The sequence below is a fragment of the Antechinus flavipes genome, chromosome 3 (assembly GCF_016432865.1).
Source record: "Antechinus flavipes isolate AdamAnt ecotype Samford, QLD, Australia chromosome 3, AdamAnt_v2, whole genome shotgun sequence".
Lineage (NCBI taxonomy): Eukaryota > Metazoa > Chordata > Mammalia > Dasyuromorphia > Dasyuridae > Antechinus > Antechinus flavipes.
The window spans coordinates 242,216,466-242,231,310 of NC_067400.1; the positions used below are offsets into that span (position 1 = coordinate 242,216,466).

Consider the following 14,845-nt stretch of genomic DNA (forward strand, 5'->3'; position numbering starts at 1 on the left):
TAAAATGAGACTTAAAAAATAAAAGAATTCTCATTCTAATCTCTCTTTAAAAAGGAGAATTCCTAGTGAAAAGTTCTTCTTTCCACATTCATAATTAGTATCTTGTATGTTTGTGTGGTTCTGTGTATTTCCTTTCAAGTGGTGTATAATACCTACTGAAACATTTTTATAATTTTATGAGGTATTACATAATTTGTATAAGGTTTGTTTTGTTTTATTTAAATATCTGACATAAGAATTTGATTTATTTGTATGTTTTATTTTATTTTTTTTAATAATATTTTATTTATTTATAAATTATATATATATATTTGTAGATATTTATATTATTATATATTTATATATTATATATATTTATAAAAATATTTTATATTTTTCAGTAGTTTCATTCAATAATAATTTTTTTGTTTAAGATTTTTTGAATGCATTCTATAAATTGTCAGGAAAAAATCCAGAAATTGACTGTATATATATAGACACACACACACACACACACATATAGTGTCTATGAACTCAAGGTAAAATGATGCTGACATCTAATTATCTAATACTAATCCCTGTCCTTGGTTTTTGAAATTATTATTTTTTTCATTTTAACCTTTTTATTTCATTATAATAACTTTTGATTCAATACAACAAATATTTATTAAGTATCTAGTCTATGCAAGTGATAAAAAAATAGTTTCTGTCCTCAAAGAACTTGAATTCTACTGGAGAAGATAGAACATAAACATAGTTGAGTAAATTAAAAGAAATTTGAAAAAGGGGACATACAACTAAGAGAATTAAGAATGAATTCATATAGGAGGTTTCATATGAAGTGAGCCTTGAAGAAAATTAAGAGTTCTAATATGTTCAGGTGAAAAGACAGTACTTTATAAATGTAAGGGATATCCTGAATTAAAACAGAGAAAACGAAATACAAATTTTGGGAATTTAGTAATGGAAATACTAAGGGTTTTGTTGTTATTGCTGTTTTCTTCTGAAAGTCACAGTATATGAAGAAAGTATGAAAGAGGTTAGAGACAGATTAGAGTTTTTAATTTTATCTCCTAGGCAACAGAGAACCAACTGATTGCATTTGAGTAGTTGAATGACTTGATCAGTCCTATGTAACAGGAAGATTATTTTGAAAATTATGTATATGATAGATTAGAAAGGGCAAAGTCTTGGAATAGAACAATTTGGTGACTGTTATAACAGTGCAGTAAGAGGTGAAGGAAGTCTAAGCTAGAGTATGTGAAGGAAAAAAAAGGAAACATTTGAGCAATGTCAGGATTATAGCCTCTACAACGCTTTCAGTGTAGCATATCAAAATGTCCCCAGTTAAAGGCCTTAAGGATATGTATTTAACTGTCATTTTTTTTTCCTTTGCAGTTGTCAGTGAAGATCTACATTCCAGTCTGTATTTTGTCAATGCATCTTTGCAAGAGGTAGTGTTTGCAAGCACCACAGGGACTTTGGTTCCCTGTCCTGCAGCAGGGATCCCACCTGTGACACTCAGATGGTATCTAGCAACGGGCGAGGAGATCTACGATGTTCCAGGGATCCGCCACGTCCACCTCAATGGCACTCTCCAAATTTTCCCCTTCCCCCCTTCAAGCTTTAGTACCTTAATCCATGATAACACTTACTATTGCACAGCTGAAAATCCTTCAGGGAAAATCAGAAGCCAGGATGTCCACATTAAGGCTGGTAAGAACAAACATTTGCATTTTCTTCTATTCTACAATTTATTTTTACTATATGATTAGTGAGTTGAGAAGCAAGTTAAAGACTAGAGTATTGAGTATCTATGATACACACATGTACATATATGTATATATGTGTATATATATGTATACCTTATAAATACAAATGGGAAAACAAACATGGTGAAATAATGAATACTCAAATGAAAACATGAACTCATCATTATGGATATTCTTTGCAGTAATGAAGATTGATATTCTTACATAGCTTCCCACATTCTATTATTCTTCTCTATGCCTTCCCATAAGTTTGCCATAGAAGGTCCTGCCAAAATGCTGTGTGTGGATAGGGTAAAGGGTTTGAATGCAATCTTCCTTACTTTCTTTTGACTTTGGGAGAATACAAATTGAGCACATAATCTATCAATCATTTTTTTTTCTTTTTTCAATTTATGCCTGTAATTTTCTTGGTTAGGTACCAGAGAATTCCTATTTCCAACATTCCTCTACTAATGCAGATCAACAACTCATGACTCTATGAGTCTTATAGAGTTTGCTTAGGGCTTTGAGAAATTAAATGATCTTTTATAACTAACACATAACTACTTTGTGTCAGAAGTGAGAACTTTCCTTACAATATTCTTATTCAAAGGTAAACTCTTTATCCACTCTATATGTTGTTTCTGAAACATTGCATAAAAAAGTACACTGTCTCATTTGGATTATATAGTATGTAATATCACAAAGAATGTCATATCTTCTAAAAAGCTATCACAAAATAGACATGGATTTAATTTCTGTTGCAATTATGGCAGCAGTTGAATAAATTACAATATGTACATAAAATATGGAATGTTTATAATTTGCTACTTGTAGTTTTGTTACAAGGAGAGAAAAGGAAGAATGTGATTGATATTGCTAGGTGGTCATTTCTACTACTTCATTTTGACTGAGGATACATTGGAATTGTTTTCTTAGATCTTTAGAAGCATATCTTTAAGAAAACCAGAAAAGTATTGTACCTAAAAGAAGCAACATAAAAATGGCACTACATAAGAATTAAACTCTTAAATGATTTTAGATTTGTATTCAAATTAACATGTAAGTGCACTATTATGTATTTTAAAACAAATCTTAATCTGATGAAAGCAAAATGATATATGAACAAGATTAAAACATTATTAGAACAGGTGCAACTATAGCAACTTCCTTTTGAATTTGATAATACATTTTAATATTTGAAACTCTGGCTGGATTTTTAATTGGAAGAGAAAATTAAGAAATTAAACTTTTTTTTTCTTTTTAATAGATATACACATCAGCATTATTATTTTCAGTTTTTATTTTTTTGGTAAGGCAATTGGGGATTAAGTGACTTGCTCAGGGCCACACAGCTAAGAAATATCAAGGGTCTGAGGCCATATTCTAACTTTGATTTCAAGGTTGGTGCTCTATCCACTGTGCCACCTAGCTGCCCCCAACATCATTTAATAGATGGGAAAGTGCAACACTGAGAACTGGGAGTCATGGTGTTAATTATTAGGTACAGCCAGAATTCTGTTAGTTCAGATTTAATATTAGAACAAAATGAGAGACCCACAAGTTTTTGAACAGTTAATAAAAAAAAAGTTTACTTTGCCCTAACAGAATAAAGATATATTACACATACAAGTGGCACTTAAGTTTTTTCAATGCAATCACCATTATCTCCACATTGAAGCTCATCTTATCAGCAGAGAACATTGTTTAGTGATTTGTGAGAGCTTTAGTCAACCACCTAGTCACACACATATATATATACATAAAAAAATCCAGATTTTTTATGCCTTAAACTAAATATGAAGCTGTGTCAAGTGAAACAATGATCAATCATTTTCCAAGGATATGTTCCTTTTTTTTTTTTTTTTTTTTTTAGGGAAAACTAATCCCTTTTGCAAAAAAAAAAAATAAGGGAACCCTGGTTTTATTACATACCACTCCCATAGAGGCAGGATCCTAAAGATATTATAGGGGACCTGCCACCATTTAAATACTTTCAGTGCTTTTTTTTGGACAAACCTTTTGGGAAAAGAAAAAAAATCATTACATCTTTTTCTCCCTGCAAAGGTCACCATTAAGAAAAAAAGAATAGAAATAGAAGAAACAAAAACCAGAAATCCTAGATTTTTATTCTTTCTTCTGGAAAGAGTAAATCTCAAATTTTATTAATCTGTTTATTGTGATAGATGTTACTCTACACTTCTTTGTATTTCAGTGGGTTTCAACATAAGGTGTTAATAATAAGTTAATGAACAGAAATAGTACCAGGGACATCAGGGCCATATTAGAGATGATACTTCTAGCAAATCAACAAATCATTACTTTTCATTAGAATTATTTATAATAAATATGAATCTATAGTAAAAAGTCATAAATCTCTTGCATGCATGCTTCCTTGGAATCTAAATTAATACTGCAACCTACTCACTATCCTCTGACCACCCCCTCCTTCTCCCCCAGGGAATGAAGCAGCCTGTGTGCTTGCTCCTATGCTTTTTAGCACAATGTTTTCTGCAATGTTGTCAGATATCTTCAGTGAGGACAAAAACGGCATCAAGGTCAGCTACTGCACCAACAGTAAATTATTTAACTTGAAAAGCCAAGATTAAAGTGGAAAGAGAATTGGTGCATCAGTTTTTTACATATAACTGTGCAGTCAATGAAGCCTCTGAGACTGAAATGCAACAAAGTAGGGATTGATTCTCTTCTGCTTGTGTTAATTTTGACTTACAATTAATACCAGGAAAATATACCTTCTCCATCAGCTGGCATGACATCATGCATAAATGGAACTATTCATCATGGCAAACAGAGAAATTTAGAATTTTGTGGGTAAATTAATTTACTTTGGCAGTATGCTTTTCAGGGATGTGCACATAGATGATAAAGTTGATGCATGTATTATTAGAGCTACCTCAGTGTTTGGGAGGCTTCAAAATCAAGTATAGGAGAGAAGAAGTAATAGGTTACCTGCCAAATTGGAGATCTATCAAACCATTGTGCTAACCTACATTGTTGTATGCCTGTGAAGCAGTATAGTAGCACCATGGCAGAAAATTGAATCACTTCTATTTGAATTGTCTAAAGAAAATTCTGAAGATCACTTGGCAAGATAAGTTATGAGATACTGAGGTCCTTTCTTAAGTTGAATTGTCAAGTGTTCAAATTCTAATACAAAGAGTGCAACACCAGAGGGCTGGTCATCTTATTAGGCAAATATGTTTGCCTGAAAGACTATTTTATAGAGAACTCACAGATGACAAGCACTAACATGGAGATCAGAAGAAGCAATATAAGAACACTTTTAAGGTCTCTCTAAAGATATTTGGAATTGATTTTGAAACATGAAAGACATTGGCACAGGCTCATCAAAGAACTGTATTTTATGAGCAAAGCAAAATTGCAATAGCTCAAAATAAACATGAAATGTGCAAATTTAAGCCATCTCAACTCCAAATGTTCATCTATCCTCCTGAGGTAGTATGGGTCTCACAGCCACAGTCATACACATTTGACTCCCAAAATACTGATGTCATTTTGGTCCTCTTTGAAAAAGGATATAATGATCATTCCCTGGCTCACCTACTCAAACCTTCTCCAGGACTCTGAAAATCTTATCAAGTGGTTTATGTAAAAACTTTGTCCCTTATAGACCGTGTGGAGGGGTTTCCCACTTCTTCCCTAGGGCTAACTAAGATCTCTCCTTTATCTCCCATTTAAGAACTCAAACTTATCACCAAGTCAGCTAGAAAATTTCCTTTCTTCCAAATAAATGCACTTCCATCATAGTTATATTAGCTAAAATTTTACCTCCTTTATAGTATTATAAAGCAAGCTGTTTTCCCAAGGTTTCCTAACTCTTCTTTGAAAAGAGTTATCTAAATTTATCTCAGAGGAAGGGGAACCTGACAATTGAAGAAAATGAGCCATTTCTTTAGGGTATACAGAGTTTTCTGGAAGTGTAAGGACCTTAAGGTATTGGCAACTGCAATGGGGAAGGAATAAAAAAAAAAGATCAGAGGAATTCAGTTTGAACTATATAAAAAAAAAAGTTTGTACTTATCTAGAAATTTTTTTTGGAGACAATCATAGATAGTGCTAGAGATCTTTTCTTTTCTTAATTTGACATTGATTTATCATTTATATGGCTTGTAGGAAGTTGAGCACCTGATCTGAGAAGTAAGGTGCATAATAATTCGGCTGTTGAATATATAGTAGGAAAAACTTTTTGTCCGGAGATGAGAAAGTATCAGTTGGGTAAGATTACAAGACCAGTTGAGTGAGATAGGAGCTCTGGTTGGTACAAAGAGTCCGGATGTACAGGAAAAATCACCTTGTTCTTAGTTAAAGGGATTGTATGGAACTATCTCAAGCAAAAGATCATCTAATTCATATCACAAAAATCACTCTAATATTTATATTCACAAAACAACATAGTAGGAGATATCCCTGATCTTAGAACCTGAAAAAACTGGGTTTGGATCTTGAATCCTTCACCCTAGAACTGCTTACAAGATATTTAAAAAATCTTCTGTGATTTTCTATTGCTTGTAACATAAATCACTTCAATATTCATATTCAATGGATTGTACTCCACAACTTTTACTATTCTTGTACTGACTCCAACCTGACTGTTAGCATTCATCTCTGAAGAGTGCTGAAGTGTCTATTAAACTAGTATATATAATATAAAGCACTGACAATAGTTTTCCATTGGTGCTGATGCCAAAGATAGAGATTTTTATTATCTACTACTGTACTTTCTAGCCTTTGGCCTGGTCATTAGTACAGATGTATAACTTTTCTGCCTCATGCCTCAAGGTTTTTTCATATGTCAGCCATCCAGCCTGAAGAGTAGGCTACTGGTAGGACTTATCAGGACCCCTATTCCCAGGTTATTCCACATTACTTGATTAATAGCTACTAAAATCCAGTTAAGCATGCCTAGTTCTAGAAGTTGGAGTTATCAGTACACTAAATGTACTGACATTCTTGGAATAATGAGATAAATTCTTGTAAGTTGGAACACACTGAGTCAGTAGAGAAGTCATGGCACCTGAGTCTAGACCAAAATCTCACTCTCTGGAATTGTTATCCCCCATTTCAGAATTACACTAAAATTTGTGTAAATTTCCATTTAATAAAAAAGAGCCCACTATGCTCTATCTACCTTGCTAAAGAGAATGTCTTGTATCACTCAATTTATAAAAGGCAATTTTGGATACAAATTAATTATACATTTGTTCAGTAGTAACTAGTGCCCAGTGGCAACCAAGGAATTGCCTTTCAAAATTAGCACATTGAGTTACTTCTTTGGTGAACTTAAAAGTCCAGAAGTCTAGAAGTCACTTATTTTGGTCACCCCTTGTTGACTTTTATATTTAGGTAGTCTTTATTTGACTTTCAAAAATATGGGTATTACAGGGTTAAAAGAATCTATATCTAGGAATCTATTTAACATCCTGCTTTAGATTTTCCAGGATTATAGCCTCATCTTTGGTCTACTTGAAAGAGACAGACTTTGTCAATTAATTTTTTTTTCTATTTTACACCCTTTACCTTCAATAGACAACAGTGAGTAAAAAAAAACAGTGCCCATATAGTCTTCTGTTGCTTTCCCCAAATTTTGTAATATGTGGTAATACTTTAATTATCAGTTATCATTTCTTAATTACTTGATAAGCTCATTCTATTCTCATTCCTTAGTGTCAACAACTCCACAGTAATACTTTACCTTTCCTTTATTACATGAATTTTCTATTAGTTTCACTTATCTACCTACTACATCAAATTTCTGTATTTCTACTTACTGAATTTATATTCTCTTTATCCTTAAATCACAATAACTACAGAATTTGTGAGTTAAGAAAGGGCTTCAGCAAGTGTCTAGTTCAGTTCATATACAAAAAGGATTCCCACTATGAAATATCTAACAAATTATCTCCAATTTCTTCCTGAAGACCTCTTAGGAAAGGAGGCACATATTTTGATTTAATCATTTCACTTTTAGATAGCTCTAATTATTATGAAGGTTTAAAAAACAAAACTTAGCAGGGTGAAGCCAAAATGGTGCAGAGTAGACAGGTTGTTGTCTGAGCTCTTTCTGACTTCCTTTAGATTAACACCAGATCAAGCCTCTGAATGGTGTGGAAGAACTCACAAATATCTGGAATGTAACATTTCCAGAAGAAGATATTTTGGAACAACTTCAGGAAAGTTTTGTTTCAACTGGGCATGGGGAAGACTTGGCCTAATGCTGGGAGGACCAGGGTGGAGAGGCCAAGGGAATCTAGTGGTAAGTTTAGCCAAAATACAGCACCATTGGTTACTCTGCCCTGGTTCAGAAGTCAATGGATCAGCAAACTAGCTGTGAAACCTCCAACACAACTACAGAAGGTAAATAGTGAGACATGGAACTTGGCCCTGCCCACTCAGCACAGGAAGAAAGCTGACAGTACTGGCTCCAGGCAGTGGAAAGCTTCTATTGTCTGTAGAGGAAGCTTGGGACAATCTCCCCTTTTCCTTACGGGCAGACCTCAACTTAAAAATGAGCAAAAAAGATCTCAACTCTTGAGGATGCTAAAGGAAAAACATCTTCAGAAGAAGCCATAAAAGGTGATATGTTACTATCCAACTCAAAAAGCTATTTTGGAAGAATTAAAAAAGATCATAAAAAGGAGATTGGGGAATTGGGAAAGGAAATAAGAGCTTCAAAAAAGGAAACACAGAAATTTTCTGAAGAAAATCATTCCTTAAAAAATAATTTTTGCAAAATGGAAAAAGAAAACAACTCCTTAAAAGCAGAATTTGTGAAATGGAAAAAAAAAATCCAGTGAACAAAAGTACTCGTTTAAAACTTTAGTTGTTCAAATGCAAAAGGAGATAAGAAAGCTAACTGAAGAAAGTAATTCACTAAAAACTGGAATTAATCATAATGGAAGTGAATGATTCAATGAGACATCAAGAATCTGTAAAACAAAACAACAACAACAAAAAAAGAGAGAAAATAGAAGAAAATATAAAATACATCATTGGGAAAATAATTTACATGGAAAATAGATCCAACAGAGACAATCTATGAATTATTGGACTACTTGAAAACTATGATGAAAAAAAAAGAGGCTAGATGACATCTTTCAAGAAATCATCAAGGAAAACCGCTCTGATGTCTTAAAACCAGAGGGTAAAATAACCATTCAAAGAATCCATCGATCATCTCCTGAAAGAGACCCTAAAATGACAACTCCAAGGAATATTGTAGCTAAATTCCAGAATTGTCAGATCGAGAAGAAAATATTTCAAGCAATCAGAAAAAAAAAAGATTCAAATATTAAGGATTATCCAGGACCTATATCTTTCTACTTTATAGGATTGAAGGGACTAGAATATAATATCTTGGAAGTAAAAGAGCTTGGACTGTAGCCAAGAATCAACTGTCCAGCAAAATTAAGCATTATCTTTCAGGGAGAAAAGGGATATTAATGAAATAGGAGATTTTAATTTATTTTTGGTGAAAAGACTAGATCTGAACAGAAAATTTGATCTTCAAATACAGAACTTAAGAGCAACATCAAAAGGTAATAAGGGAAGGAAAATTATTTTTTAAAGCTTAAAAAGTTTATATTTCTATATGGGAAGGTTATATGTTTAACTCTTGAGAACTATATCTTTGTTAGGGGTATACTTAGACGGTGTAAGTATAATTTGACCTTATTGTGATGATATAAAAATTGGGGGGGGGGCGGGGAAGAGATTGTACTGAAAGAACTGGGTAGGGGAGGTAAAATGGGGTAAATTATATTATATGAAGAGAAAAAAAGATTTATTACAGTTGAGGAAGAAAAAAGGAAGAGGATGAGCATAGTGTAAACCTTAATCTCATTAGATTTGGCTCAAAGAGAGAATATCCAATATATTTAGTTTGATATAGAAACTTATCTCATCCTATAGGGAAAAAGGAGGAGAAAGGGGAAAGGAAAAGAGGAGGCTAATAGAAAGGAAAAAAAAAAGAATTACCATGCATATATAGCATTTCAGTATTTGCAAAGTTCTATACCTATCATCTCCCTTGATCCCTACAATGATTTTCATCTCCTTTGACCTCTCATAGATTTCCTCCCCCAATCCTGTCAGCTGAGAAAACACTACTTTATATTTTATTGGGAAAAATGAGGTCATTTGCTCTCTTCATTTCATATTGCTTATATGCTGACACTATCTTCTTCCTCATTCCCATCTTACACTGTCTACTAACTACTTTCCTATTGTCTACAAACATATTGTCCTTTGAAAACCCTATTTGTTCCTTCTTTCTATGATAATTATTGTCTTATAATCTTATCACTGTAGCTAATTTTGAAAATGCCATTTATAATAGATGCATAGTTTTCTCTCCTATTTTCCTTAATCCCTTATAAACTAGTTTCCAAGATTACCAATGATCTCTTAATTAACAAATCCAAAGACTTTGTCCTCAGCCTCTCTGTAGTCTTTGAAACTGTTGCTCACCCTCTTCTCTTTGATACTCTCTTCTTTCTAGGTTTTCATGACACTATTTTCTCCTGATTCTCCTTTTATCTTTCTGATTCTTAGACTCTTAGACTCCTTCTAAGTCTTTTTTGATGGATCCTCATCTAATTCATACATTCTAAGTACAGGTCTCAAGATTCTGTTGGGCATGCTCCTCTTTTCACTTGCTTTCATTAACCCCCATGAATTGAATTACCATTTCTGCTGATGATTCTCAAATTTAATTGTTCAAACTTATATCCTGACTTCCATCCTCTCATCTCTAAATGCCTTTAAGATCTTTCAAACTAGATGCCAAGTATACTTATTAAGTTTATCATGTCCAAAACAAAACTTGTTACCTTTTCCCTTAAACTAATGTCCACTCTTAACTTCTATATTGCTATAAAGGGCAATCCTATTATCCTTTCATTATTACAGATTTACAACCTAGAAAATATCTTCAACTCCTCACTATCTCTTAATCCAATCTCTTGCCAAGGTTTGTTGATAAAATCTTTGTAATATTTCTCAATCATGTTCCTTTCTCTCCTCTGACATTGCTACCACTAGATACAAGGCCCTTACTGCCTCAAGCCTGAACTAATTATTGCAGTAACCTTCTAGTGGATCTGCCTGTCTCAAATCTCTCCTCATTCCAATCCATTTTCCATTCAGTTGCTAAAATGATTTTGCTAAAGTACAGTTTGATCACAGCACCAAACCTACTCAAAACAATAGTGGCTCCCTAATAACTCCTATTGATTATCAAATACAAAAATCTTATTTGACATTCAAAGCTCTTCATAACTTAAGCCTCCCTTACCTTTCCAGTCTTCTAACACTATAATCTTCACTATGTACTCTTTTAGCCAGTGACACTGGGTTCCTTTCTATTCCAATAAGTAAACACTCTATCTTTCCATTGGACATGATCTCTGGCTATCCCACATGCCTGGAATTCTGTCTCTTCTCATCTCTATCTGTTGGCTTCTCTGTCTTCTTTTATTTTAGTATTTTCCCCCAGTTACATGTAAAAAGAATTTTGACATGTATTTTTAAAATTGAGTTTCAGATTCTTTCCCTTTTTTTCTCCCTATCCCAACCTTTCATTAAGAATGAAAGTAATTCAACATAGTCTATACATATGCAATAATGCAAAACATTTCCATATTAATAATGTTGTAAAAGAAAACATAGATCAAAAAAAAAAAAAAACCTTAAGGAAAAAAGGGGAAAAGCATATTTCTATTCAGGCACCATCAGTTCTTTTTCTGGGTATGGATAGCATTTTTCACCGTAAGTCCTTCAGAATAGTCCTGGATCATTCCATTGCTGAGAATATATATATTATTCACTGCTGATCATCTTACATTATTGTTAGTATATATATAGTACATTTCCCTTTGTATCTATTCATGGAAGTCTTTCCAGGTTATTCTGAAAACACCCTTCTCATCATTTTTTTAGAGAACAAAGTATTCAATCTTAATTATATATCACAGTCTGTTCAGTTATTCACAAATTGATTGGCATTCCTTCAGTTTCCAGTTCTTTGCCCCTAAAAAAGAACAACCATAAACATTCTTTGTACATATAGATCTTTTCCTTTTTTTTTTCCTTTTTGGGATACAGACCCAGTAGTGATATTGCAGGGTCAAAGGTTATAGACAAGTTTAAAGCCTCTTGGTCATAGTTCCAAATGGCTCTAAAGAATGGTTGGATCAGTTTATAACTCTACCAACAGAATATTAATGACTCATTTTCCCCACATCCTCTCCACCATTTTCATTTTACTTTTCTTTACTATTAGCTAATCTAATAGGTATGCGATAGTCCTTCAGAATTATTTTAATTTGAATTCTTCTAATCAGTAGTGAGTTAGAGCTATATGACTCTAATCATATGGCTATAGATTGCGATGGTTGCTTCAAGTGAAAATTGTTTTTCTCTTTTGATCATTTATTATTTGAGAACCTGACATCTTTTATTTAATAGCTCAATAGTTTTCTCACTATCAATTTTATTAATCTCTCCTTTGACTTTCAAAGTTTTTAATTTGGTACTTAATTGGGGGAGTTTAATTTGTTCTTTCTCTAGGTTGTTTCAGTTACATGTCCAATTCATTGATTTCCTTTTCCTCTGTTTTATTCATGTAACTATCTAGTACTATAAAATGTCCCCTAACAACTGCTTTGACTGCATCCCACAAGTTTTGGTGTATTTTCTCTTTATTGTCATTCTCTTGAATGAAGTTATTTATTGTTTCTGATTTGTTGTTTGATCCTACTCATACTTTATGATTTAGATTAATTAGTTTCCAATTAATTTTTAGTCTATTTTTCCATGGTTATTTTTATATGTAATTTTTAATTGTATTATGATCTGAAAATGATGTATTTAATGTTTCTGCCTTCCTGTATCTGACTGAGACTTTTATAGCCTAATATATCAATTTTTGTATAGGTGCCATGTACCTGCTAGAAAACAATATATTCCTTACTATCCCCATTTAATTTTCTCCAGAGACTTGTCATATCTAACTTTTCTGAAATTCTACTGACCATATTAACTTCTTTCTTTTTTTAATTTTCTGGTTAGATTTATTTAGTTCTGAGAGAGGAAGGATGAGGTCCTTCACTAATATGGTTTTGCTGTCTATTTCTTCTTGCAACTCACTTAACTTTTCCTCTAAGAATTTGGATGCTATATCAATTGATGCATATGTGTTTAGTATCAATATTATTTTATTAACTTTGGTTCCTTTTAGCAAGATGTTAGTTTCCTTCCTTTTCTCTTTCAACATCTCTTTTTGCTTTTGCTTTGTCTGAGATCGGGATTGCTACTTCTTTTTCTTTTTTCCTTTTCTTCAGATGAAACAATATAGTTTTCTGATCTGTTTTCTTTTAAATTTCAACTATATCACCTAGCTGCCCCTTTTCCCAACAAAAAGATTTTCACATTCTATTTATTATTCCTTGTTCATCCCTTTGGCACCAAAGAGTTCAAAGTTTGTTCTTCCTCCATATAACAGTTCTTCAGATACTGTGAGACAACTCACTTTTGTGAGTTTTATTTTCTTCCCCTCAAAGTGAACTTGCCAAGTTAATTCAAGTAATTCCTATATAGCATTAGAAATATAGGCCTTAGCCCTTTTGCCTACTTGTTTCTGTCTTCTAAATATTCTCTGGTTTATTAATGTTCTTTGAAAACCTTAGTACCCAGAATTGATCACAATATATGAGATAAAGTTTGATTAGTGCAGAGTACAGTGAAATGATTACCTTCTATTTCCCAGAAGCCATGGTCCTCTTAATATAAGTTTGTATTAACCTTCTTGAACTGTTAATTCATATTTTCATTCTATTGAAAATTCGTATTTCATTTTTCAGAAAAAAAAAAAAACTTCAGGCCTCTTCATTTTCATATTTTTAAAATTTATTTTTTTTTACTGGAATTGACCACTTTCTATTTATTCCTATTTAAATTAGTTGTATTAGATTTAGGCTATGCTCTAATCTGTCAGAGTGTTGACTTTTTGTGGTTTTTGAGTATACATTTATGCCTTTATCTGGAACTTTGATATAAATGTTAAACAGCATGGAGTCAAGGAGAAACACTGAGTATTTTTATGGGTCATGCATTCTATCTTGATATTTAACTATTAACACTTGTTCTTTGAGTCTGACATCTGATCAGTAATAAATCCATCTGATTTATATTATCATTTAATCCTTATATCTATAGTTTTTTTTCACAATATCAATATGTGATATTCTACCAAAAGATTTGCTACAAATGGGAAAACTTCTCCACAGTATTTTTCTCATTTACTAATTTAGTAATATGACAAAATCTTTAAAGAGATTATTCTGGCATGACATGTTGATTCTTTCTGATCTTTGTTATTCAGTTATTTGCAATCATGTCCAATTCTATGTTAGCCAATTTGGGATTTTCTGGGCAATGATAAAGGCATAGTATACCATTTCCTTCTTTAGCTTATTTTTCAGATGAGGAAATTGAGAGGCAAACAATATTTAAGTGATTTGCCCAGAGTCCCACAGCTAATAAATGTTTTGAAGTTACATTTGCACTCAGGGAGATCAGTCTTCCTGACTCCAACATGGGCACCCTATCCAATATGCCATCTAGCTACTTCATATTTCTGATTTTTTTATTTTTATAGATGTTTAAAAATTATCTTTTAATGAATTATTCTATAATTTCCCCCAGAAATTGGCTTTACTGAACTGAAAGTTAAATATGAGTCAGTAATGTAGAATAAAAGTCAAAAAATAATTTGGTTCTTTCCCCTTTTACGAAAATTAAATAAACACTTGCTCTTTTTCAATCTGATAATACCTCTTCTATTTTCCATATTCTTTCATATATCACTGACAGTGTCTTAGTAATCACATCACCATTTCTCTTAATAACTAAAAATGTTATACATATGGGACTTAATTTCATTAAAGGCATCTAGGTATTATATTACTATCTCCTCATTTACCTTGGATATCATTTTTCTGTTAGTTATTTTTGTTCTGTAATCCCAGTACAGTCATTCTTCTTTGCAATCCCCCCCAAATGAGATGAGTTGAGAA

General features: G+C 32.4%; 1 protein-coding gene across 1 annotated transcript in view; it reads left to right on the forward strand.

Moving 5' to 3' along the window:
* DSCAM (DS cell adhesion molecule) overlaps window positions 1-14,845 on the forward strand; it is an 818,605-nt gene that overhangs the window by 118,224 nt on the left and 685,536 nt on the right. The window contains exon 2 of the mRNA XM_051990574.1: window positions 1,378-1,695. Coding sequence (XP_051846534.1) covers window positions 1,378-1,695 — 318 coding nt within the window. The remainder of the gene's footprint in view (window positions 1-1,377; window positions 1,696-14,845) is intronic.